The following is a 25380-nucleotide window of genomic DNA, read 5'->3' as shown; positions in this document are numbered from 1 at the left end:
GGTCGCATGCATGGGATCGCATACCCCACAATTCAGTTAGAATTCGGGTATATATGCTGATCACTCTTCACACATGCAATCAATTTTAGAGTTCAATTTGAAACAAGAGAGAAACACAGAAGTGAGAGCTAGAGTTGCGGTTGTTCAATCTAAGTCAAGGATTGATAAGAGATCTCAGTGATCAAAGGGGCGAATTCTCAGCTGCATATCACGGTGTTTGGTGTTCTCGTTGTATAGATCTTGAAGTCGAGTTTCTTGAGAGATCTAGAAGAGAAAGATAAGTGTTCTTGTTGTGAATTCTTGTTGATTGATAGTTTGTAATCTCATTTCCATATTAATAGAAATCATTCGAGTTCTCCCGTGGATGTAGGCTGATTTTGGCCGAACCACGTATATGCGTTGTCATTTTCTTTTCTAGCTTATATCCTCATTCGCTCGTTTCATTTCTGCTGAAAAGGATTTCACACTCCTCACTCACCCACTGTGTGATGTGTGTGTGAAAAAGGAGGCCTCATCATCCACTCAACTTCTTTAAAACATCCAATATAATAACTTAGTCTCTCCATGTCACATTTAATAATAACATATGTGATTTTAGGAAATGTTATTTCATTTGAAAAAAATGTATATTTATATTATTATAAAAGAAATTTAAAAAAAAATTTAAATGTGACATTTTTTATGGTATAAACTAAAAAGAAAAGTGTGACATATTCTCGATCTTATTCGAAGTCATACATTTTTTTTCTAAAATTTTAGGGTAATAGAGACTTTTAGAACGACACGAGGAATAATTCATTATTGATAAAATAGAAGAGATGTTGAAAAATATTTAGAAAAGTAATTAGAGTATTATTAATGTATAATTAAGTCCTGATTAAAAAAAAGTTATCTATTAAATTTATGGATGGACCAAAATGTGAAAAAAAAAGTTATTTAAAATAAAAGAGATTAAATTTATGGTGGACCAAAATGTAAAAAAAAGTGTTCTTATAAAAATAGAGTAACATAAAATTGAAATTAATAATTGTTAAATGATAACATTATCATTATAGTGGAACTCAATGGTTAAACATTAATCTCTTTCATGCTATATCAACTCATTCATCATACCAAAATTATTAAAACACTAGAAATTGAAAAAATATCCTCACTCTCATATCGGGCTATAGAAGTGTTGAGTTTCAAATGAACACAAAAACTTGCGTATAAAATACGTTTGAAAAGACGCAGTCGATGAAAGAGAGAGATGGGGGGCGTGTATGGGTGTGTATAATTATGAGAGGCTGACCAGTCAAAAAAGAAGTGTAAGAGGAAAGGTATCTTCCCGCTTAAAATTTGTTTTTTTTAAATTCTGATATATCCAGACAGGGCCCACGTGCATCTTCCACAGTCGTATCTGTTGGAAAGATTGCATAGGATCTCCTGCACAAATCAAAGAGGAGATTAGATGGAATCAAGGAAGAAATCGGAGGAAATCAATCACAAGCAATTACGAAGGTTATATACATGTTTTACCTTGTTTAGGATATTACCTTGTATAGATTCTTCCTATGTCTACATAAACATGTAAATGCAGTGTGAATAATAACATAAAGAAATTCTCCCAATTCTTAATTGCCGAGACCTATTGCCGAGAAAATCAGGTCAAGCAAGAGTGTTACCATAGCCTTCAAGTTGAATGGCTTAAACTATCCATTATGGGCACGATTGATGAAAGTGTCCATAGGCGGCCGAGCTACCGCCACATAACAGGAACACCACCTCCACCACTACCGACGGAGAAGGGATATTCCGATTGGGAGGAGATAGACCTAATAGTCTTCTCCTGGATAATCGACAATATGGAAACCAGCCTCATCGCCGACTTCGCACATCATCAAACGGCGAAGGCACTGTGGGATACCCTCGCCGTCACGTTCGCAAGTTCAGCGGACCCATACCTAATATATGATCTGCGAGACAAGGCAAGCAAGATTATGCAAGGAGATTCGACATTAGAAGCGTACTGGAGCAGGCTGCACGGGGCATGGATCGACATCGATCGATGCCCTCAAAAAACCGTGAATTACTGCGACAAAAGAGTAGCACAATATCAAGATATCAAATCCGAATTAAGGCTGTTTAAATTTCTCACCGGGTTGAACGAGAAGTACGACTGGATCCGACGCGAGATCCTCAAGGAGGATCCCTACCCCTCAGCCGACGTAGCGTATGGATGGGTGAAACGGGAGGCGGCTCCACTCAAGATCATGTCGCCGGCATCCGATTCAACCTCCATCACCGTCGGTTCCGAGACATCATCGGGGATCGGATTCGGGTTCGGAGCGCGTGATTACCGCCCATCACAGCCACCGCAAAACAGAGCACAACCACCGATACCGCGCTCAGCCGCCAACCGCCGGGGAAACAACAGACCGGACAGATCCAAATTATGGTGCTCCCATTGTGGAATGCACAAACACACAAAGGAAACATGTTTCCAATTAGTAGGGTATCCAGATTGGTGGGAGGAAGAGAAAGCCGGGGAGGCTAAGGTCGCAATCGGGACCAACGGCGGAAGAGGCCGAAGCCAGACAGAAAGGAATCGAGAGGCGGTGGCATTCCAGGAGAAGAGACCTGATGCCGGTGGCCTCCCAACCGACGGTGGCGGGCGAGGCGAAGGCAGCGGCGGTGGAGGGAAGACGGCCGAGGCTATGGTAGCCGCTCTCAGATTGGACGGCGGCGGTGAAGGAGGTAAAGGGTTGGGGATTTCGATTCCTAACCCTAATACACACACCCTTGCTATTAAGTCCAAGAATCCTAAGAATTATGAAAATTACCCCCATCAGGATAATTATTCTAGAAATCGTCCCCAGCCTATCAATAATTGCGAAAATGACCCCATCATTTGCCAAAACTCATTTGCACCCTTGGAAAACTTATCATATGCATTTGAGGCCCAAAATTGTGATGTTGTTAATGACACCGGATGGATCTTTGACTGTGGGGCGACCGATACAATGTCTTTCGACAGAAATGATTTCTTGGAAATTCATAGAACTCCTAAGTCACATATAAAAACTGCAAATGGAGGGGTAACACCAGTGGAAGGGGCGGGAACTATAGAAATCTTTCCTAATGTTCATATTCCCAATTGTCTCTATGTGCCTAGATTATCTCAGAAGTTGATGTCAATTAGTCATGTGACTAAGGATTTAAATTGTACTCTACTCATGCACCCGAACTTCTGTATGTTGCAGGATATCCGGACGGGGAAGATTATTGGACGTGGCACTGAGCATCGTGGGCTCTACTTTGTGGATGAGATTGCTCGACGAGATGGTGCGGCGATGCTTGCTCACGGATCCACTAATCAAGATACTTGGCTCTGGCACCGTCGGATGGGCCATACCTCTCCGGGTTATTTAAAATCCTTATTTCCTAAACTTTTTGTTCCGAAAAACTTCTCGTGTGAAGCATGTGTTTTGGCCAAGAGCCACCGAAACTCGTTTAAACCAAATGATACTCGTGTTGACACTGTTTTTTCCCTAATTCATTCTGATGTGTGTGGCCCAGCACCTATAGGAACTGCTTTTGGTTTTAAATACTTTGTGATATTCGTTGACGATTGCAGTAGAGTTACTTGGGTTTATTTTATGAAACATAAATCTGAAGTGTATAACAAATTTGTGCTGTTTTATAAAATGATTCAAACCCAATTTCAAACGTCTGTTAAAATCCTCAGATCTGACAATGGGGGGGAATTCTTAAACAGCTCCATGAATAAGTTCTTTGACGAAAATGGGTTAGTTCACCAGACTTCGTGCTCCCACACACCAGAACAAAACGGGGTAACGGAACGGAAAAATCGAATCATCCTTGAAATGACCCGAGCCATCTTGTTTGACTCAAAGGTACCCCCATCTTTTTGGCCTGAAGCCGTAGCCACCTCAGTTTACCTTCTCAACCGACTTCCCACAAAAATACTAAACCGGAGAACACCTCTAGATCACCTTTCCACCTTAACCAAAATTCCCTCCGTCTTATCCTTACCACCAAAAACCTTTGGTTGTTCTGTTTATGTCCACGTTCCCAAGCATGAAAGAAATAAATTTTCCCCATGTGCGATCAAATGTGTTTTTATGGGTTACGGGATTAACCAGAAGGGCTATAGATGTTATGACCCCAAAACCAAATGGATTATTACCACCATGCACTGCAACTTTCTTGAAACCGAATTCTTCTACCACCTTGGGACTCAGAGGGAGAGTGTGAGACAGGGGGAGACCCAAGAAAACGACTCCCTTCGGTGGTATGTGCCAAGTAACTTTGATTCGGATCTAACAGAGCAAGCTGGCACCATTCCTGAGCCGATCCAGTCAGCAGAGACGACCCCTACAACGCTTCCGCCGCGCTCCTCTAATCCAACCGTAACGGAATCCGAGGTAACTTCTAGTCCGAATCATGACAGTTCAGATATTGTTCCTGACCCACTTAATACAGAAGAGGAAGAAGATACTACTATTGATCAGGATACATGACAGTACGTGCTTCCCCCACGAAGTACGAGGGGAATTCCGCCAAAGAGATACTCCCCGGAGCGGATAGGGAGGAAGAACAGATACTCTGTGGCCAACTTCGCCAACGCCAACATATCCAAAATGGCGAAGGCATTTCATGCAGCCCTGTGCGAAGAGGAGATTCCCAGAACCTTTGAAGAAGCCTTCAAAATCAAGGACTGGATGGAGGCAATGCTCGTCGAGATGAGAGCGCTGAAACGGAACGGCACTTGGGAGGTAGATTCCTTACCCGATGGTAAACATACAGTTGACTGCAGATGGGTCTTCACAATCAAACGGAGACCTGATGGGAGTATTGAGAGATACAAGGCTCGATTGGTGGCAAAGGGGTATACGCAAACTCAGGGAGTTGACTACTCAGAGACATTCTCTCCAGTTGCAAAAATGAACACGGTAAGAGTCTTACTGTCTATTGCAGCAAACAAAGACTGGCCACTTCATCAATATGACGTCACGAATGCGTTTCTACATGGAGAATTGAAGGATTCGATCTATATGGAGGCACCACCGAGCTTCACAGAAGAATTTGGACAAGGCAAGGTTGCAAGGTGTGCAAGTTGAGGAAGCAGTCCCCAAGAGCTTGGTTCGGGAGATTCACGGAGGTAATGAAGCAATACGGCTATCGGCAGAGTAACTCCGATCACACCTTGTTCATCAAACGATGAGGAGAAAAGATCACCTGTCTGATAATTTATGTAGATGATATGATAATTACAGGGGATGATACAGATGAAATAAACGATCTCAAGGGACATTTGACTATAGAATTTGAGATGAAGAATCTAGGAGACCTCAAGTATTTCCTTGGGATTGAAGTGCTCAGATCTGGAAGAGGAATCTTCATTAGTCAACGAAAGTATGTCCTTGATCTCTTGACGGAATTAGGAATGCTCGAGTGCAAACCAGCGGATACTCCTATGGTTCAGAATCATGGCCTTCAAATAATCAACGGAGCATCATCAACTGATAGGGGAAGATACCAGAGGCTAGTAGGGAAGCTTATATATCTATCCCACACTCGGCCTGATATTGCATATGCAGTTGGGGTACTCAGTCAGTTTATGCATAACCCACAGAACGAACATTGGGAAGCAGCACTTAGAGTAGTGCGCTACCTAAAAGGAACCGCTGGGCATGGAATATTGTGTCGGAAGAATGGACATCTCGACATTCATGGATACACAGATGCAGATTGGGCAGGAAATCCGGTAGATAGACGATCGACTGGAGGATACTTTACGTTTGTTGGTGGAAATTTGGTCACTTGGAGGAGCAAGAAGCAGAAAGTAGTGGTTCTATCGAGTGCAGAAGCGGAATTCCGAGGCATCAAAAGCGGACTCACGGAAATCCTTTGGCTTAGGAGGGTAATGAAGGAACTGAATCTCGAATCACAGAAGACATGCAAATTACTCTGTGACAACAAGGCCGCAATTAGTATTTCAGAGAATCCGGTGCAACATGATAGAACCAAACACGTCGAAATTGACCGACACTTCATAAAGGAGAACCTCGAAGAGAAGATAGTAGAGATCCCATATGTGAAGTCCGAAGACCAACTAGCTGACATCTTAACCAAAGCCGTATCTGCCAAGAACTTTCAAGAAGTTTTGAGCAAGTTAAGCTTCGGAAATCCCATCGCTTAACTTGAGGGGGAGTGTTGGAAAGATTGCAGAGGATCTCCTGCACAAATCAAAGAGGAGATTAGATGGAATCAAGGAAGAAATCGGAGGAAATCAATCACAAGCAATTAGGAAGATTGTATACACGTTTTACCTTGTTTAGGATATTACCTTGTATAGATTCTTCCTATGTCTACATAAACATGTAAATGCAGTGTGAATAATAACATAAAGAAATTCTCCCAATTCTTAATTTCTACATTATCAACCCAAGGATATATCCCCCTTAAATCTTAATGGATGGTCATATAAACTACAGAAAAATTAAGTTAATTGTAGAACCTTTTATTATTAAAAACTACATTTTCAATCATTTGAGCAAAAATTTACTCTCTCCGTCCGCAAATAGGAGTCTCATTTTTTCATTTTAGTCCGTCCATGAATAGGAGTCTTGGTTCACTTTTACCATAAATGATGCTAATATGGTCCACATTTAACTAACTCACAATTTGGTCCGTCCCACAATAATTGTCACGCTTCATTTTTAGCATAAATGGTAGTAGGTCTCATATTTTACTAACTCATTTTACTCACATTTTATTATAAAATTAATATACAAAAGTGAACATGATATTCTACTAATTTTTTTAATCCACTATTCTTTAAGTATATTTTTTAAAACTCATACTCACAAAATGTGACCTGCTAATCAAATTATTTTAAAATAATAATTAATTATTCTTGGCCATGAATAGTGAGGTCCACGCACATAAAAGCTAAAGTTGTAGCTGCTGCCTTGTTTATAATACTAGAAAATATAGTAAAGTTAAATGAACACATTATTATCAACGTATTTTTCAATTTTAGCTTTTTGAGTGAAAGTTTAATTCAATTCTTGGTTACATTCACATGTAGCACAGGACCATATGATATAAGTCGAATGTTTAGACAAAAGTATTAACATCAATTTTCTTTGTCTTTTTCTTATCCCTATTTTTTTTTCTTAGAAGGAAAAAAGTAGTTGCATCTACTAGCTACTAGTACAATAGAAAAATTCTTTAAAATGACAAAGGAAATTAAGGAAATACAAAGTAACTAAATAGACGTGTAAAATTGTAGTACTACTTGTACAGATAATTGAAGTATAATTTCCTGCAATTTTGTTTACTAACAAAGTAATCAAACAGGTATCAAATTAGCAATTATCTCAAGTTTAATCACTAAACAGTAATTCAGCATATGAGTATGACCGACAAAAACAAGAACCGAGCTCTATTAGTTTTGTGATTTGTCACTGTAAATCTCAAATTTTAAATCCAATTGCCACCAAAACCAAATTGGATAAAATGCTAAAAGAAGTTAATACAAGTCATTAGATTTGTGCATGTTAGAAAGAGTATCATTGGATACTTTAGCTTTCTGCTACATAAATTATTATAATGAGTCAGACATTTTTATAAAAAGTGTTCAAGCAAATTACTAAAAAATACTTAGAATGCAGAAAAAAGCAAAAAAAAAAAAAAAAAATTGGCCAATGATGTGCTGCCGCTAAAAGAAGCCATTGTATATAAAAATAACTTTGAGAAAGCAATTATTAATCCAAAAAAAGAAAAGATTCAAATTTTAGAAATCTTTTAGTGCGATAGTACTATAAATTAGTCGTAAATGCAGAAAAGGAAAACCCACTTAACACATTATTTTTAATTCAAATAGCCTCCCAACTTTTTAGAGTCTACTTTTAATTGTCTACATGGTTGTTTTTAGCTTAGGATTCCATTCCAAAATTCAAATATATTTTTAAAAGGATAACAATTAATGACTTTTCAGGTGATGAGCTATTATCTAATAGACTAATATGCAGTAAATTGAGAACAATAAATCTATAAAGTTTGACCCCGTCCAAATTTGAAATGATTATACTACTACTACTATAAATCTTACATTAACATATACATATTGTTTCCAAATCCAAAATCTATAGATGTAAAAAAGTAAAAGAATATTTTCAATAAATAATACTATAAATTTTGTTTTTAATAACACTTTCAGGAGTTCATTTAAACTTATTCCAAGTCAAACATTTTATGGAGTATCATTTTTCCATAAGAAATTGTCTTAAATTGGGTAGCAATTATCCCAAAAGAAGGGATAATGGACATGAAGAAGCCCAAAAAATTCCCATAATTATTTTGTAGTACAATACAATAAATGGAAAAGTTCAAGATATGCGTTGGTTGCACCCAAAAGAACCCAAAAAATTACACCTACTTGCCATTCAGTCTTATTAAAGCCTCTCTCCGAGACAGTGCCCATATCATTCGCCTTTTGTGCGGGTCAAAACTTACCCGGCAAGGAATCTCGCTACCCTACTACCGATATAATTACGGCAGCCGTTCTACATGGCTTCAGTAGTCGTTTCGAAAAGCAACTTTTCATTTACACTAGTACATTTGTGAATCCAAAGGAGTGATTTTTACATATCAGAAAATAATCGAACTAACCGTAGTGAATCCAAAGGAGTGTTCAATCTCCACTCTTTCTGCTTTTTGCTAAGTGGCCTTCCCTTCCCAGATTTTTCTCTATTCACCCTTACATCTGCTAAACCCCATGTGCAGCACCTCGTTTCAGTATTGTAAGAAATAAGCCTAAAGACGCCATCAACCTCCGGTGACAAACCACTATCTGTCACTTCTGCTATGTACTTCACATATAAGTTACGATCCTTAAACCGTTCGAGATCTTGAGGGACCTGGACAACCCTTTCAACGCCCGGCGAAGACACCTGAAAAGAAAAGATCATGATAGGTAAGTTATTCTAGATTTTGTTGATAATGTTAAAAAGAAAAGTTGTTTGTTGATCTTATCGATAGGATGATACAAGCTTTCGCCTTTCATGGATTCTAAACCACTATGCATACAAATGAAGACCATAACTAGATGATCAGAAATTTGGATATTAAATCTTGATAACCGCTAACAAGAGTAAAAGATCACAATATGATTACAAAATATTACGTGAGATAGTAACATTTGGCAGGCTGCAGTTGCTGAAAATTTAGAGGGAACGGGTAAAAAACGATGTACTCATTTATTTGAAAGCGTGATTCAATCAGTAATCTATATAATGTGTGATAAAAAGAACGAAAAAGATGAGATAAATGACCTCTAGAGAGATATTTTGAGGAATATCTCCAGTAGCTTCGGCTTCATCAAGCCGCATTCTATATGCTGTTGTGAAAGCGTCAATATCTGTCATGTTGGGAGAGCCAGACCTGTGAATTTTATCAGGACAACGACTTATGATTCCTCGATGAAAAGTGGTCTTAAAATAATATTGACGTGAAAACAGGCACATGCACACATAACATAAAACACTAGAATGAACTGAGAACACATGAACCTCAAGGATTTTATGAACTTTGGTTTTTCATCACATAAATAGAATAGAAAAGACAATGCAGATTAACAGAACAAAGAATGAACTGTGTTAAGAAGATTAGTTGGTAGTAAAGGATGGGATGTGCAAGAAATGGTCGGTGGTGTTTAAAGCCAAGAAGTACAATTAACAAGAAAGATTTTTCTGGGGAGCAAAGTTAATTGGCCTAACTTCACAATGTTGAAAGCATTCAACAATATTAATCTGGCTAGAGATCTCAATCATAGAGCCCATATGTTTTACAAGCCCTGTCTGGGGGAGATTGAAGCACATTACTCTAGTCATAAGTCATAACCTGATATGCTTAACAGGACGGTGTAATAAATAAAGGCGTTCTGTAATAAAATAAGAACATTAACATACTTCAACCTACGGTGCATAATGCATGCATACATGTGTAACATGATTAATAATTTCTTACTTGTTAGTAAGTCTCTCTATGCGAACTTTAATAGTGGCATTTAGCTGCGTCCTAAATGCATATATACCAAGTTCCCCATCAAATGAAAGACAGACTTCTTCAGCAATTTTGAAGGCTTTTTTATCCCATTCTGTTCCAGCAAGTGAGATTCCACCACCTCCAGCTCCATCCCCTACCTTCAATGTGAAAGGAAAACGGAAAAGTAGCTTGAGCTTCGTATAAAATGTGAAATCCTTTTCTTCAATGAATGAATATTTCCATAAAAGGAAGAAAAAAGTTCGTATAGCACGTGATTTCATCATCTACATAAATCATGAAATACAGTCGAAAACAAGTGTTACCCACCGATGGTTCAGCCTCTTCTTCAAAATACTCATCATCAAAATAACCATCATCGTCTAGTAACTCATCTGCACGATCAAGAGTAGATGTAAACTATGTAACGTGTCATTGCTAGAGAAAACAGCATTTATCAAATCAATAATATATGATATAGTAACATAAATATGAACTCTTTCGAATTCCATAAGTTTCACAAATACAAACAAAATCGAGACCAATTTCTTCACCCTAAACCCAGCTAAATACAGACTAAATGAATCTAAAAAATAGAGTTTACCCTTTAAACAATAAATATTCGTTGCATAAATCAATAATCTTCCAACATTCACAGTTACAAGCAATTCTTTCAACACAACATATATGCAACAGAGTAACTTTTACTTAACATTCACAAAATGAAATAAATTTGCCAAAAAAAATAGGGGTTATCACTTATACTACTAGTATTGATTAAAACGAAGAATAAATAAATACCATCAAGCAGAATGTCTTCTTCTAAGTCGTCATCCATAAATACTTCTTCAGTAATAGAAGGACTCAAAACTGGCTCCGAGCCAGAGTTCTTCTTCTTTGCAAATGCAACGAGGGGAACTTGAGGAATATTCCGAAGTGAGGAAGGACTAAACGGGAAGGACGAAGTAATAAAGCGCATAGCTGGGGGAATTATTGAAACAGCAGAGCGCGATCGCACGCAGTGATGGCAGTTTAGGGTGATTGCTTTCATTCTGGAGGGGAAGTTTTCTCCAGATTACTGTGTTCAGAATGATGGAGAAGAAATCAAATGAATGGTTTATCCTCAAACGACACCGTTGCATCGTCGTCTATTGGGAGTTATGTTACTGGATGGAGTATATTATTTAAATTATAGTAATAAATACAAATAATTCTACTACTATACTATAATAATTCCACTAAAAACTAAGAAAATTAAGTATATACATTAAAGAGTTATAATACACAATAGTATGTCATATAAAAATATTCGGTTAGTATAAACATCCTACTGCTAAAATTTATGTGCAACTAAATATCAATTCATTACTTAGAATGAAATCAAGCAATTGCCTCACAACTAATAACTCCATAAATTCAGTATAATTATAAAACTAATTTAGTTGGCTACTAATAACAGGTTCGAACTTATACAAATATTTAAGAAATTTGGGTCTAAATAAATAAATTTTCAATATTCTGTTTTTTATGATAATTGAAAGTTGATGCAGTCAGAATTCATGTAAAAAACAAGAATTGAGTAAGAAATCGATGTGACAATCACCCTATTTATTACTCCCTCCGTTCCATAGTAGTGGAGTCATTTTGCCATTTTGGTACGTTCCATAGTAGTGGAGTCATTTCCCTTTTTAGTAAAAGTTAACACATTTCTTCTCACTTACTTTACTCTCTCTTATTTTATTCTCTCTTCATCTCTCTACTTTCTTAATCTCCGTGCCGAAAAGAAATGCCCCCACTACAATGGAACGGAGGGAGTATATACTAGTACTTTCTCCGTCCGCCGCGAAAACTATAAATATATGGCACTTTAGGGTGTCCACTTAGTCCCGCCCCAGTTTTTGTTCATAACCCCAGTTTTTTTATCCATAGCCCAAAAATTTTGTTCCGTCACTATAGTGGACACTTCCAATGGCCCCCAAATTTATAATCAAATTTCATTTTAAAATGATTTTAGTTTCAATCAAGTATAATTAAAATCATCGCAGTGTAAATAATTAGAAAACGAGGTAATTGGGGCCGAATATTCGTTGTATTGCAAAAGGGTAAAATTATAGTACAATGAATATTTAAAATAAAATACAACTAAAAACTCCGACACCGAGTCGGCTTCCTCGTCGTCTTCTTCTTCTTCTTCTTCTCCTCCTCTTCCTCCCTCGCTGCTGTCGGCTGCGGTTTCCCCAGGAGCATCATCAGCCAACCCTAGCCGACGCTCAATCCGAGTGATGAGCTTCTTGTAGATGTTCCTGACGTACGGGTCATCGGTGGCTACGTATTTGCTGCATACGTCCTGCAGTTGTGGCATCAACTGCAAATCTATGTTATCCCTCAAGACCTCGTGGGGAACTTGCACCATGTGCTGTGGGATTGGGGCGGGCTAGGGGATGTGAGATCCAGACGCGGCCGACGATAGGCGGGAGGCCCTTCTAGCCCCTCTGGCGCTGCGGATAGAGGCATGTTGTCCCGGGGGCCGTCCTCGCCTAGTGTGTGTAGCGGCTGGCTCTTCGACTTGCTCGTCGGGCTGCTCGAACTCGTGCGAGCCGCTTCCGCTGCTGTAGTCCCCGGCAAGGTTGTGCCTTGTACGCTTCGGCCCATGAGCTGTATTGACCTCTTGCGCGCAGATGGCCTTGAATTTCGGACAATCCGCGAGGATTCGATACTCCTCCCACATTGTGAACTTCGGCCAGCCCTCCGTGTTGTATTGGCCCAGCGACAAGGCCCTCACGTCAGTTTCGCTTCGGCCACTCTCAGCGTGGAGAAGGTTGTTCTGGTATATGCACGCGAACCGCTTGGTACCCAGCAGAATCCTACCCCACTTTTTGTGGATCTGTTATGGGTTGCGCTTTACGGCGCCGTCGGGTTTGGACTCGTCGTACGCCATCATGACGCGCCTCCAAAAGCTCCCCTCGGTTTGATCGGTGCCCACTACGAGGTCCGATGTGATGGCATCCCACGCCCTCGCCACGGCAATGGACTCCGCTTTGGTGTAGAGCTTGCTCCGTCTGGAGCCAGAGCCACCGCTACCGCCTACGCCACTGCCCTCGCCACCGCCACTGTCGACGCCGTTGCCTGAGCCGCCACCGGAGCCACCGCCGCCACGGGTGCCGCCATTGCGGCCACCGCCCGCGCCCTTGCCAGAGCCTCGGGTCGGAACGTGCATTTCCACCTGTGCTGCCGGCGTATCCGGGACGCCGGAAGTGAGCAGACCCATCATAGTATCCAGTGCGTCTTGATCTGCTTCGGTGAAAGGAGATTGGCTGGATTGGAAAGGGGACTCCAGACGCGGCTGGTTAAGTGCGTCGAGGTTGGGTCTGTAATCTCCAAATGCGGAGCGACTCAAATTCCGCTGAAAAAGATGGGGGGCGTTGGAGAAGACCTCCACGACTGAGATGGAGGAAGGTTTGGACTAGATGCCCACGGCGGGGGAGATTGACTCCAACTCCACGGCTAGGACGGAGCCCTGCCGTATCCGGACGGCTGAGAAGGATAGTCGTCCTATCCCGACGGCCGAGAAGGATAACCGTCATATCCCGATGGCTGTGAATGATAGCCGGCCAACGGCCGTGAAGGATTGCCGCCATAGCCCGATTCCTACGAGTCGGGTGATTCGTCGTCTCCACCGTGCATTTTTAGAGAGTGAAAGTGTAGATAGTGAATGGATGGATTGTGTGAAAATGGTGAAAAAATAGGTGGTTGAGAGTGGTATTTATAGAGGTAATTAAAAAATATTAAAAAATCCACCGAGGACAGCTGGCGCGCCTATAGCCGCGGCGAAAGGACGTCCGGCGCATCCTCGCCCTCGTTTCGCCGAATGCCCGTTCGCCGCCTACCGCCCCCATTTCCTCGTCCGCCCCGGGACCGCCCCGCCGGGGCTATAGGCGCGCCGGTCCCATAGTGGACACTCTTAGGGTGTCCACTATAAGGCGGACACCAAATAACCCCGCCCCAGTTTTTGTCCATAACCCCAGTTGTTTTGTCCAATAGCCCCAAAATTTTATAATCAATTTTTATTTTAATGTTTCAAACAATTATGAATAAATTTATCGGACTATACGTAATTAGAAGAAAACGACTATAGTGAAGAAATTAAAATTAAACACTAAATTTTCGTCGTATTAAAGTATAGGAAAAATTATACAACGGAAATTTAATCTAGTGCAAATCACAAAGGTGTTCACATTGCGCCGCCACCTCCCCTACGTGCCCACATTTCTTCAATCAAATCGGCCTGGAGTGTGGTATGTGATGTGGTCATGCGCATATCAGCGAAACGGGGGTTATCTACAAAGTAATCAGTCATTAGATGCTGGTGCGCACCAACGTGATCTCGTTGGATGGTCCGCCGAAGAGTAATCACACGAGGGATCCCAGCCTCCGCCTCCTCCGCCAAGCGCGCCGCATCCTCCTGGGCGGCCTGGTGTTGCACCTGTTGAATCAGAGCATTCTACGTGTCTTTCCACAAATTGTCCATTTCTGACCACAAATTCTAGTGAGAAAAAGTTTGAGTGGTGAAGAGTTGGAATAGTGTGAAAATAATGAATGGAATGGGGTATATTTATAGGTGAATTAAATTGAATTAAAAAAATCTCCGTCCACCGGCGCGCCGAGCACCGCACCACTATAGCAGCCCTGCCTATTTGCCGCGTCCGCCCCGGATTAGGCGCGTCCTCGCCCCAAAGTCACCGCATGGCCGTCCGCCCCAAATTTTGTCGTCCGCCTCGGGGCGGAAGTTGCCCCCACTATAATAGCCCCGAGACCACCCCGGCGGGGGCTATAGCCGCAGCTATACCATAGTGGACACTCTTATCGACCGAAGAGACAAATAAAGAGGTATGAATAAACTGGTCTATTTCTGATAGTGAGACTATGTCTAGACTAACAGTAGAGCATAGATTCCCCCCTAGCTTGGTTTCCATTAATATATATCTCCAGTGGCTAAGCCAAAAGCAGATTACTAATTTGTTACAGAGCAAATGGAGAACCGAATAATACATACAAGTTTGCTTATCCATCCGAGTTCAAACAAACAAAAAAGTGCACAAGGTAAGACTCAGTTGAGTTTCAGCGGCTTCCAACAGCTGCCTGCGGTTCCATCACCATCTAAACATATTCAATGCGCCGCTACAACCACGTCTGCAGAACATAACAAAGAATCAAGCGATGTTGATATTCTGTTAATGCCTAGCATAATCACTAAGCATATGAAACTGATCTCAGATTTCGACTTCCTCTATATGCAACGTGACTAAGATTGGTTGATGTACAAGTTAAGAGATGAGATTTTCACAGGATTGTAAGTGTATATGAAACACAAAACTAGTAAAGAATTGAGGGCTTACAGGATGAAGCCATGTCCAACAGGGGAAGAACCATCATCTATTCATCTTCTTCAAGAGATCCTGCTTCCTTGACATCCACAGTGAAGTTATACTCTTGATCACAACCTAGATAAGAATCACACATAAAATATAGTGTGTATGTCTTTTTTCCAGGTTCGGCAGGTGCATCAAAGTCGAGTTTCACCCTGGACTTCCTCTGGAAAGTCACCCTTTTGATAGCGAGCAACTGATTAGTTTTGGTATCACCAACCACCAACCACCATCCCTCTTCTTTTGCTTTAGGATATCTGGGGGCGTCAACAGGTCCTGCCTCAGTTCTTCCTTCGAGATCCCGTTCGAGATTGACTTGTACATAAACCTTCTCTCCACTTGTGGCGTTCTCACTGTTCAGCACATCATAGGTCAGATCAATGTTAGGGAAGCGATTACAGAACCGAGCAATGTCCATCAGCTGTGTATCAGAGATTTGCAATAGCTCCCGCCTCTCATCATCCTCCATTTCCAACAGATCGAAGATTGTCTCAATATTTTTCCCAGGATTTTCCTGGCACCGCTTAGCCAATTCCTTGGTGAAGTGAGGAAGTTGCAGAAGCATAGAATCACGCTCCCACATTCCCTGAGTTACCATCTGACTTACTTCCATGGCAAGGAGGGCCAGGCTAAGCCAGCCATTGCTTGAAATTACATCAACCATGGCCTGAAGAAGCCTGCTTGCATAGATAAGCACCTCCTGCTGGTCAGAAGACAAATCTCCTCCAATTGTCTGCCTGGAGAAATGGGCTTGCAGTAGAGCATTTGCTTTGACATTTGGATCCGTGTACTTGGGATTTTCAAAGGAGAAGCGTTGATGATGGATTAACCTTCTTATCAACTCTTCTTCTCCAGGTCTTATTGGAAGCTGCTCATACTCCGAGGCTGAAGCCAGGATTTCCAAGAGACCCTTCATCTTTGTTTTAGAAGTCAGAGAAGAGCTGAAGCGCTCAATTGTTGTGTAACTAATATAGTAATAAGAAGCAATCAGGCCAAGATTTGCAGGAGCCAGTAAAAAGTCATCCTCGACTTCAACACATTTACTCGCTTCAAGATCACTGATGGTGCTCTCCACGAGCTCAGACAGGTGATCTGAGAGATGCCTGTGACTAACACCTTGGAGATTGTAATAGTTTGGGTTCTGAGTCAGCCTTCGGTAGATAAATGTCCAAGTGAGGTAGTCCACCGCATCCTGCTTGTTTTGTATGACCCCGACCACCACCTCAGCGTTTAGATTATCGTGCAGATAATGATGCAAATGGCTTTCAACCGGGAAAGCTTCATAGAGGAACTTCTTGTAATAATCCTTGCGCGGTGCATGACAAAGGATGACACATTTTCCAGAATTATCTACAAGCGGTCGACTGGCATGACCCATCATCTGCAGTAAATCAGTGACTGGATAATCACTATGGGCATTTTCTCTGCCATCATAGTACTGTGTTCCCATAACCACCACCAGATGAGCCGACAGAGGGACTCCCCAGCACATTGTACTGCTCATCACACAGACTTGGATGCAACCTGTCTCAAACAATGTCTTCACTATATCCTGATCTGTACTGCTTAGGCCTTCATGCAAATAACCCACACCAAACTGAATAGTCTCCTTCAACATAGGTTCCTTAATGTTGGCAACAAAAGGATCCAACTCTTCTGAAGACTGTAATAAGAATAATGGTTTTTGTTCACTATCCACACTTGAATATGTCATCAAGTCCACTGCAGTCATACGGGCATGCTTCCTCGTAGGAACAAATACAATGGCAGGTTTCCCATTCTTAGCATGCTGCACAATTGCTGTATAGGTAGGTTTTGTCATGGCTTGCATCCTTGCTTCAAAATTTGTAATGTCAACGCCCTGGATGTGAATTTCCAAAGGTACGGGCCTAACAGTTGGAGGGAAATTGAAAAGACCGTGGGATGTAGCGCCAATCCATTCTCCCAAATCCTTGGCATTTGCAAGAGAACTTGACAGGGCAACAATGCGAATCTTGTTCTCCAGCTGACTAGCAATGTACCTCATCCTAGAGACGATGACCTCCAGGATTGGCCCACCTTGACCCCCAATCAAATGAAGTTCATCAACAATGAACACACTAACCTGCTGAACATGCTTCCTTTGTTTCCACCGTCGAGATAAAGCATCCCATTTCTCAGGAGTGCTTATGATTATTTGACCTTTCTCGAGAAGTTTCAAGTCTGTTGCAGTCTCCCCAGTTAATTCAACCACCCTCATTCCAAGACCCTCTCCAAATTTTTTCTTCCAATCCTGATACCTTTCCTTTGCAAGAGCTTCAATAGGTGCAATATAGACAGCCCGCAGGGTACTTTCAGGTCCCTTTTGATGATTTCTCAAAATAGCAAACTCGGCACATATGGTCTTCCCACTGCCAGTCGGTGCAGCAACCAGCACATTGTCATCTGAGTTATACAAGACAGTGAAGACCTGGGTTTGGACAGGATTGAAATGCTTGAACTGGTGATAGAGGGACTCATAAGCTGGATTCCTCAGTGCTGTAACAGGTAGGGGCTGCAAATCAAGTAACTCAGTTGGAGGAGGATATTTCTCTGGCAAAATGAGGTGTCTGAAAGAAACCGGGAGAACAGTCTGTGACCCTAGCCACCTATCAGACACAACATTGATGAAATATTGTGGAGGTAGTGGTTCATGTATAGGAACAGTGAAACTAAGCGTGTGATCGTCATCTATATACTGTTTCTTCAACATAAAATATTCATGATGAAGAATATGCTCCCCATCATTATCCTCAATAATGATCCAAAAGGGCTCCACATAGCCATGGATCTTGTCATCCCACTGGAAATCCGGTGTAATTGTCAGTTCAACCTTCAAAATAGAGCGAGTAATGGGCTGAACATGTGCAACCATGTTAAGTTTTGGGAACTGATGAATGCATCTATGAAGTGTTCTTCCCATTTTAGGGAAACGGATAAGTTCTCCGATCTCCTGCGAAGAGAGATCATAGTACCTTTCCCAGGACAAATCTTTCTTTTCCAACTTCATCAAGATTTCATTTGGAATACCATGGAATTGACGAAGTGGTGTCTGCACGCTCCACATTCTCTTGCCTATCATTTTACACAGTTTTAGGGCCTTCTCCGCCAATTGTGCCCATCCCCTTTTTACTACTATCTCAAATAGGGCTCGCATCAGACGTCCAGCACTCTGCAAAGCAATCAAAAGTTAGTTAGAACTAGTAACTGACAGAAGCACAAGATGATCATCCCTGTTTAAAACACACGAAATGTAAAGAAAGAAAAGAGGTATACCTGAGTGATATAAACCATATCAGATGTCAATGATAGTCCTTCAAGCTTCAACTGGGAAATATAAGCTTGAAGAAGAACATTAATTTTGGCACTAGGTTCCTCAAGACTCTCTTTGATTGGTATTGGGACACGGTCTAAAAGCTTGACCAGCTCCATCTTCTCATCTTGTCTCACAGAGACATACTTGAACTCTTCACTGAGGGAGAACAGACGACAAAGCTCAATATCACCCATCGTGGGCTTCAAATGCTCATTATATGTTGAGATAGTCCCATGGGTTATATAGTAATAGCTAGCAATGCGACCCAAGTCAGTGACCTGGAAGTATCCACTTTTTCTGTCATACTTCACCAGATTATTCTTGTCCAGTACCGTTGCAGCTGAATGAATCTGAAAAGGGGGAAACATTATCAACAGGTCAAAAAGCCATCCTTACAAGTTCAACAGACCAAATAACCCTATACTGAATATTATTGAGGTAAATCATAATGAACCATGCAGAATTCAACAAGGTAACACTATCTTTTTATTCTTTGGTCCACAGTGGAGGACACTGGGAGCCTATAGATCTGTAAATAATACCAAAACCACAACCAATTGGCAAGTGCAGTATGCCTCATTCATGTAAAATATTATTATTGGACCCAATAATGATTACACTATCATCAAGTTCAAATGATTGATTTGCTAACATAGTATTATAACCTCATACACATCACCTCCTAAGACAAGTATCTTAGTAAACTGCTACAACTCAAATTAGAGAAACAAAAGTACAAGGCCTCAACCTCCTGAGTCTTGTCTACCACCCAAAAAAAGGAGCAATCAGAAAAGGCAAAACAAGGATATCATATCCTATCCTATCTACAAAAGGTGCAATCTGCATTTAAGTTTTCTATTAAGCTCAAAATAAATGGCCATATAATACACATTGCAAAACAAAATATTAGAGATAAGAAAAGAGTATGTTAAAGCTTACCAGATCAGCTCTCCTTTCCTCCAAGGTTTCATCTGTGTTCAGAACATCAGCTGCCAAACCATAAAGCGTAGGATTACGCACCATTCGAACAAAAAGGTAAGTGTATGAGAGCCATTTGCATGCTTCTCTAGCATTCTGTACGCTACCAAGGACAATTTCTGCATTCAACTGATCAGCCAATTTTGAAATAAACTGGCTTTCAATAGGTAGCTGTTGATTCATCAATGATAGATAATATTGCAACTCACTATGCCCAGTTATAATTATTCCTTCACCATAAGTGTCATATTGAGGCCTTCCGGCACGGCCAAGCATCTGCATGACATCTAGAGGACTCAACTCAGTCCATGCTCCTTTTTCAGGATTGTAAATTTGAGTACCTTTGATAATAACAGTATGAGCAGGCAAATTAACACCCCAAGCTAGAGTTGCAGTGGAGACCAGGACCTGCACATGCCCATCTGCAAAAAGCTCTTCAACAATTTGGCGATCAGCTCTAACCATCCCAGCATTATGGATCGCAAACCCATAAGGTAATAGGTCCTTAAGATCACTGCTCTTAACTAGCTCTGTATGAGACTGGAGAATTTCTCGACTTGCACTATCCTCCTTCAAGAATTTACTCAGAGTATCGTTAGCAAGGGCCGTGTCACGAATTGCGCGAGCAGTTTTCGTCGTCTCTTTCCGCGAGTGCACAAAGATTAACACCTGATGCTTTCCAGCGACATTGATCACCTTCTCATAGCAAACATCATTCATCAATTGAAATCTTTGCAAAGGTTTCTTAACTGTAATCCCGACATACTGCTGAGCCAAAGGAACAGGACGATAGCTATTATCAAAGTGGAACAGCCCCTTGTCTAGTTTAACTCGTAAAAATATTGCAACATCTTCATAATTTGGAAGTGTGGCAGATAACCCAACAAGCCGAATGTGCTCTTTGGTGGTTTCAATTTGACGAACAGTTCTTGCAATTATACTTTCAAGCACGGGACCTCTATTATCGTGAAGAAGATGGATCTCATCAATAATCAAGAGTTTTACAAGCTGTGTGTAAGTGCGATCACCCGATTTCCTAGTAATAATATCCCACTTCTCAGGGGTCGTCACTATGATCTGAGTTTCATCAATCTGCTGACGAGTCAGTGACTGATCTCCACTTAGTTCTCTAACTTTGACACCATATGGCTCCAGGCGATTAGAAAGGTTGCCTACAACCTCAGCCACCAGAGCCTTCATAGGTGCAACATACACAATCTTGTAATTGCTATGATCAATAGACCCATCACTATTCCTATTCAGACCAATTTGCTGAAGTATGGTAAGCATAGCAACATTTGTTTTCCCAGCCCCAGTAGGAGCACATAACAAGATATTTTCTGGTGAAAATAGTGCAGAATCATAAACCTTACTCTGGACCCGGTTCAACTGGCTCATACCACGAAAGGCAGGTTGTGCCCAGTCGGGCAGGTCGGATATCTTCACAAGCTTTTCGTTATCAGCCAAAGGCTTGGGCTTCAAAGCTGGCACATGAACTTCTTCATAGCCTTTCTTATGATTTCTATAAGAACCCACTGGGAGCTCACATTTTTTGTTGGCCATCAGCAGGCCACCTTGTTGGAAGACAAGGTCGTCAAGGTCAAGAAGTTGTCGCTGCCCCTTCAACCAACCACCATCAGCATCTCTGTCAACCAGATCCTGACGCTCACGGCCACCGTCTCCACCAGTTTCATCCTTAAGTCGGCGAGCCTCCACCCTAATGCTTTTCTCCACGTTCTTTTGCCTCTCCTTGGCAGTCGCTCTAGTGGCATGCAACTGCTCCAGGATGGCAGCATGATCTGGCCCTAAAGCAATCATTTCTTCTTCAATCTCCTTTCTCTTCTCTTGGTCTTCAGCCCTTGCAAGGCGGGTGCACCACACTACTTTCAACCGGTTACACAAAAGAAATTTGATAAGTTTAAACTTATCAAATTGTAGATGCACCACCAGCTTGGTCTCAACTTCACGATCATCACCTTCAGCAAGGATTTTAAGAACCTCTTCAGCTAGTTTTTGACTCTGTTGCGGATCAATATTTTGGTCATAAGCCTGTGAGATCTTCCTCTGAAGCCAATATGCATCAATATCCTGCACATTCAATGCCATTCCCTCCATAGCTTCATGTTCCTCATCATCATCAATCCCACCCATCTGCATGGCCCCAGAACCATCTACTTCAGCTACATCATCATCCTCCTCTTCATCCTCGGGTACCATATCCAGATCACTCTCCTCCTGCTCCTCTTCATTCTCCTCAAATTCAACTGCAACACCAACATCGTCGTCAAGGCCATCATCTCCATTAACGGCAGTATCACCAGCATCACCACCATCATGGTAATCAGTAATACGTTTCCCAAGGGAAACTAGATCATCGAAAGTAGAGTTAGGTATGGGGTTCAACAACTTCTCAATCTCCTTTTTCTTTTCGGGATTCTTGAATGTCTCATTCTTGAGAACAGCCAAAATCTCATCAGCAGCACCACTGACAATGTTCAAGGGCTGTCCACCCAATTGTTGCTGAATAACACTGAGCATGGCTTCATAGGCAGCTCTTGTTTCCTTTGTCTTGGGCTGGTAAACACCTTCGTCCGAGGAATTGAGGACACTCTCCTCCTGGAGACGCCTCTTCTTGCTCCTCGGGGGAGCAGCATCAAGTGTAGGCTCCCGCTCCTTCTTCTTCTTAGATTTCTTAAGCTTCTCCTCCAGCTCAGGAGGTTTATCTCTGTACGCTCGGTCACCAAAGGATTTAGGGTCAATCTTACCCCATAATGACTCTGGTTCCCCAGTTGGCTCATGGGTGTCACGAGGTCGAGAGTCTGTCGTAAGGACAAGACTTGAGTTTGCTCTGTACTCATACTGCTTGAACCGTGCACGGGCTTCGGCACCGCCACCTGGATGAGCCATCTTGCACAGTTAACAAGGTTCCCTATATCACAACAACAACAAAACCTTCAATCAATAACTCGTCACAAACCAAACATTCCAACCACAAAAGCAAATGACATATTTACCAAACAATAAATAAAAATCAGCAATTTCATAAACCCTGGATTGGGCAATATTAGAACGTATATACTCGGAATCAAACAACATTGACGAAGGAATAAGAAATCAACGGTAATAACATAAACTAAGAAAAATCTTGAAGTGAATGTGTTTCAAATAATACCCGCAAAACAGTAAAGCCAACCAGCGAATTCGAGTTCTTCTACACAATCTGAAATATCTACACTTAACTGGTAAAATCGTAAATAGAGGCTTACCGCGGCAGTGAGCCGGGAGCGCGTGAGGGGCGGCGCTACTATCGGCGGTGAGAAGGCGGCGGTGGCGGGGCGAGTGAAAGAAGGTTTCTATATAGTGGGATTAGGGATCCGAGAAATTAACCCACAAAAACCTATTGACTAAAAATATCGAATACGACTATTGTGAGAGATTTAATAAATGCATATCACCGCCTTCTTTAAAAAATGATTAAATTAAATTCACAACTAAATAGTTTGAACTTTAAAGACACCTTATCATTATAAAATCTCGTCTCAATTAGTATGATTAAATTAAATTCCCCAATAGTATATAGTTTAAATTTTCAAATTAACAGATTACTCATTTTTAAATTATTTTAGGACATCAGCAATAATCGGCTGCAGACTCTTTATACTAGGACAGAAGGACGAAAGTCTATTTTACATAGACTAAAGACTCATTTTGGTCTTTAACATATTGCAATTTTTTTATTTTGGTCCAAAACATTATCTTTTGAATTATTCGTTCCCTCACATTTGAAATCGGGCTAAAATCAGTCCAAAATGGACGGCGCCGTGATAAATAAACGGTCAACGACTGTTAAGCCAATTTTGACCCAATTATGTATATTGATTACATTTTTTAATTATTTAGAAAATAAACAATTCATCTTATTCCTTCCTCCTTCTCCTTCTTTCTCTTTCAGGCACGCAATAAAGTATATAAGCACTTTTATTTCTCTTTCATCTTCTTCCTTCTTCCCCTTTCAGCGACGCAACGAAGAACCCTAGTATTACAGTGACTCAAGTTCATCATCAGTGAAATTGTGCCTTTTATGAACTCTTTCCTTCCGTGAATGCTTCAAGATTTTGATTAAATTGATTTCTAATGGACCGAATTTGAAGTGATTGATTGCTTGAGGTAAAAAAAATAAGGAATGCGGATGGAATTGGTGTGATGAATTTGGGATTTTTCTACTTTTCCTTCGATTTGGTCAATCGATTTCGATGTCATCGACTTGGTTGGTTTCTACTCGGTTTCGTTGCCAGAGCCGTTAATAAGGAGGATGAAGGAGGCGCAGGCCAGGGCTAGGATGAGCCCGTCGAGGCCGAGCTAGGGGCATTCGCCGGCGGATTTGGATTTGGCGAAGTTTTGCTCGGATTTGATGTATTTGACGGCGGTGATGGCGAAGGAGAGGCCCTGGGCGAGCTAGATACCGAGGAAGACGGCGATGGGGATGAGGTTGTAGGCGAGGTGCATGAGGCTGGTGGCGCCGAGAGGAGGAGGGCGGCGGCCATGACTTATGGGAGGGCGAAGGAGGGGTTGGAGTATTTCAGAGTATTTGATTAATTCATTTTCTGTATTTTCATTTTACATTTATTCTAAATAAAATTTAAGTAATTGAAGTAATGAAGTTTGAGATGATGAAAAATCTGGAATGGTGAACAATCAGCTTAACTGTAGTGCTGTTGTGAACAATCTGGAGTGGTGGAACACTTTGTGTTTTCTTTGGAATGGTGAGAGCAAGAAGAAGTGGTACAAACTTTGTTGCACACCAAGTGTTTGATAAAAACACCCATTCCAAAATTCAAAATAAATTTATTAGATTTTGGTTAATTAGATATTAGACATTAATAAAATATATTTATTAACTTAATCCGGTCAAAATGTAATTAAAATTCATTAACCGTCAAATTTTTGACGGAACCGTCCAAAATGGACCAAATGTGACTCGTTTTTATTTGTGAGGGACCGAATAATTCAAAAGATAATGTTTTGGACCAAAATCAAAAAATCACAATATGTTAAGGACCAAAATGGGCCTTTAATCTTTTACATATCCTTGTATCAATTACGTGTACTTAATATGTGGCTAAAAGTTCTATCACTTAGTTACATTGAACTTAACTTGTTATTCACCTAGTACTATTTACTCTTAAAAATTAAATTATAATTGAAACTAGGGGTGAGCAAAAAAACCAGAAACCGAATATCTGAATCGAATCAAATGGACAAATTGAAATTCGGTTCGGTTTTTTAGGGGTTTTCGGTTCGGTTCGGTTCGGTTTTGAAAATACAAAAATTTTGATTTTTCGGTTCGGACGAAGAAAAAGACTGAAAAATCGAATTATATATATATATATATATTCTATTAATTTAATATATTATATTATATATATATATATATATTCTTTTAATATATTCTACTACATACTAATATATATCATATATATTATCCATTTTATTTTATTTATATATATATATATATATATATATATTCTTTTAATATATTCTTAGATTTTCGGTTGGAGTATGTTTTTTTCAATTTTTTTGGGTTGTTCG

At 40.9% G+C, this 25380-nt stretch overlaps 2 protein-coding genes across 2 annotated transcripts; both read right to left on the bottom strand.

Moving 5' to 3' along the window:
- Positions 1-8562: 8562 nt before the first annotated feature.
- Positions 8563-11194, bottom strand: LOC121761216. Its single transcript, XM_042156837.1, has 5 exons — positions 10855-11194; positions 10384-10448; positions 10039-10214; positions 9345-9453; positions 8563-8963 (listed from the first exon to the last, which is right to left on the bottom strand). The coding sequence occupies exons 1-5, from the start codon at positions 11102-11104 to the stop codon at positions 8655-8657; spliced, it is 909 nt and encodes a 302-aa protein (XP_042012771.1). The 5' UTR covers positions 11105-11194; the 3' UTR covers positions 8563-8654.
- Positions 11195-15003: 3809 nt separating this feature from the next.
- LOC121785767 (DExH-box ATP-dependent RNA helicase DExH12-like) lies at positions 15004-23197 on the bottom strand. The gene is made up of 5 exons (XM_042184201.1): positions 23058-23197; positions 19753-22720; positions 18774-19163; positions 15450-18669; positions 15004-15243 (listed from the first exon to the last, which is right to left on the bottom strand). Exons 2-4 carry the CDS (start codon positions 22696-22698, stop codon positions 15487-15489), a joined length of 6519 nt encoding a protein of 2172 aa, XP_042040135.1. The 5' UTR covers positions 22699-22720; positions 23058-23197; the 3' UTR covers positions 15004-15243; positions 15450-15486.
- Positions 23198-25380: the final 2183 nt, after the last annotated feature.

The sequence above is a fragment of the Salvia splendens genome, chromosome 2 (genome assembly GCF_004379255.2).
Source record: "Salvia splendens isolate huo1 chromosome 2, SspV2, whole genome shotgun sequence".
Lineage (NCBI taxonomy): Eukaryota > Viridiplantae > Streptophyta > Magnoliopsida > Lamiales > Lamiaceae > Salvia > Salvia splendens.
This window is presented reverse-complemented; position numbering and strand designations above follow the sequence as displayed.

Bases quoted from the DNA above. Each gene is read 5' to 3' on its own strand.
- LOC121761216 (XM_042156837.1), bottom strand. From the start codon at position 11,104: ATGAAAGCAATCACCCTAAACTGCCATCACTGCGTGCGATCGCGCTCT. The intron at 10,215-10,383 runs GTGGGTAACACT...TTCACATTGAAG, and splicing joins AAGAAGAGGCTGAACCATCG to GTAGGGGATGGAGCTGGAGG. The intron at 9,454-10,038 runs GTAAGAAATTAT...TAAAATTCACAG, and splicing joins ATAGAGAGACTTACTAACAA to GTCTGGCTCTCCCAACATGA.
- LOC121785767 (XM_042184201.1), bottom strand. From the start codon at position 22,698: ATGGCTCATCCAGGTGGCGGTGCCGAAGCCCGTGCACGGTTCAAGCAG. The intron at 19,164-19,752 runs GTAAGCTTTAAC...CCCCCTTTTCAG, and splicing joins AGGAAAGGAGAGCTGATCTG to ATTCATTCAGCTGCAACGGT. The intron at 18,670-18,773 runs GTATACCTCTTT...ATTGCTTTGCAG, and splicing joins ATATGGTTTATATCACTCAG to AGTGCTGGACGTCTGATGCG.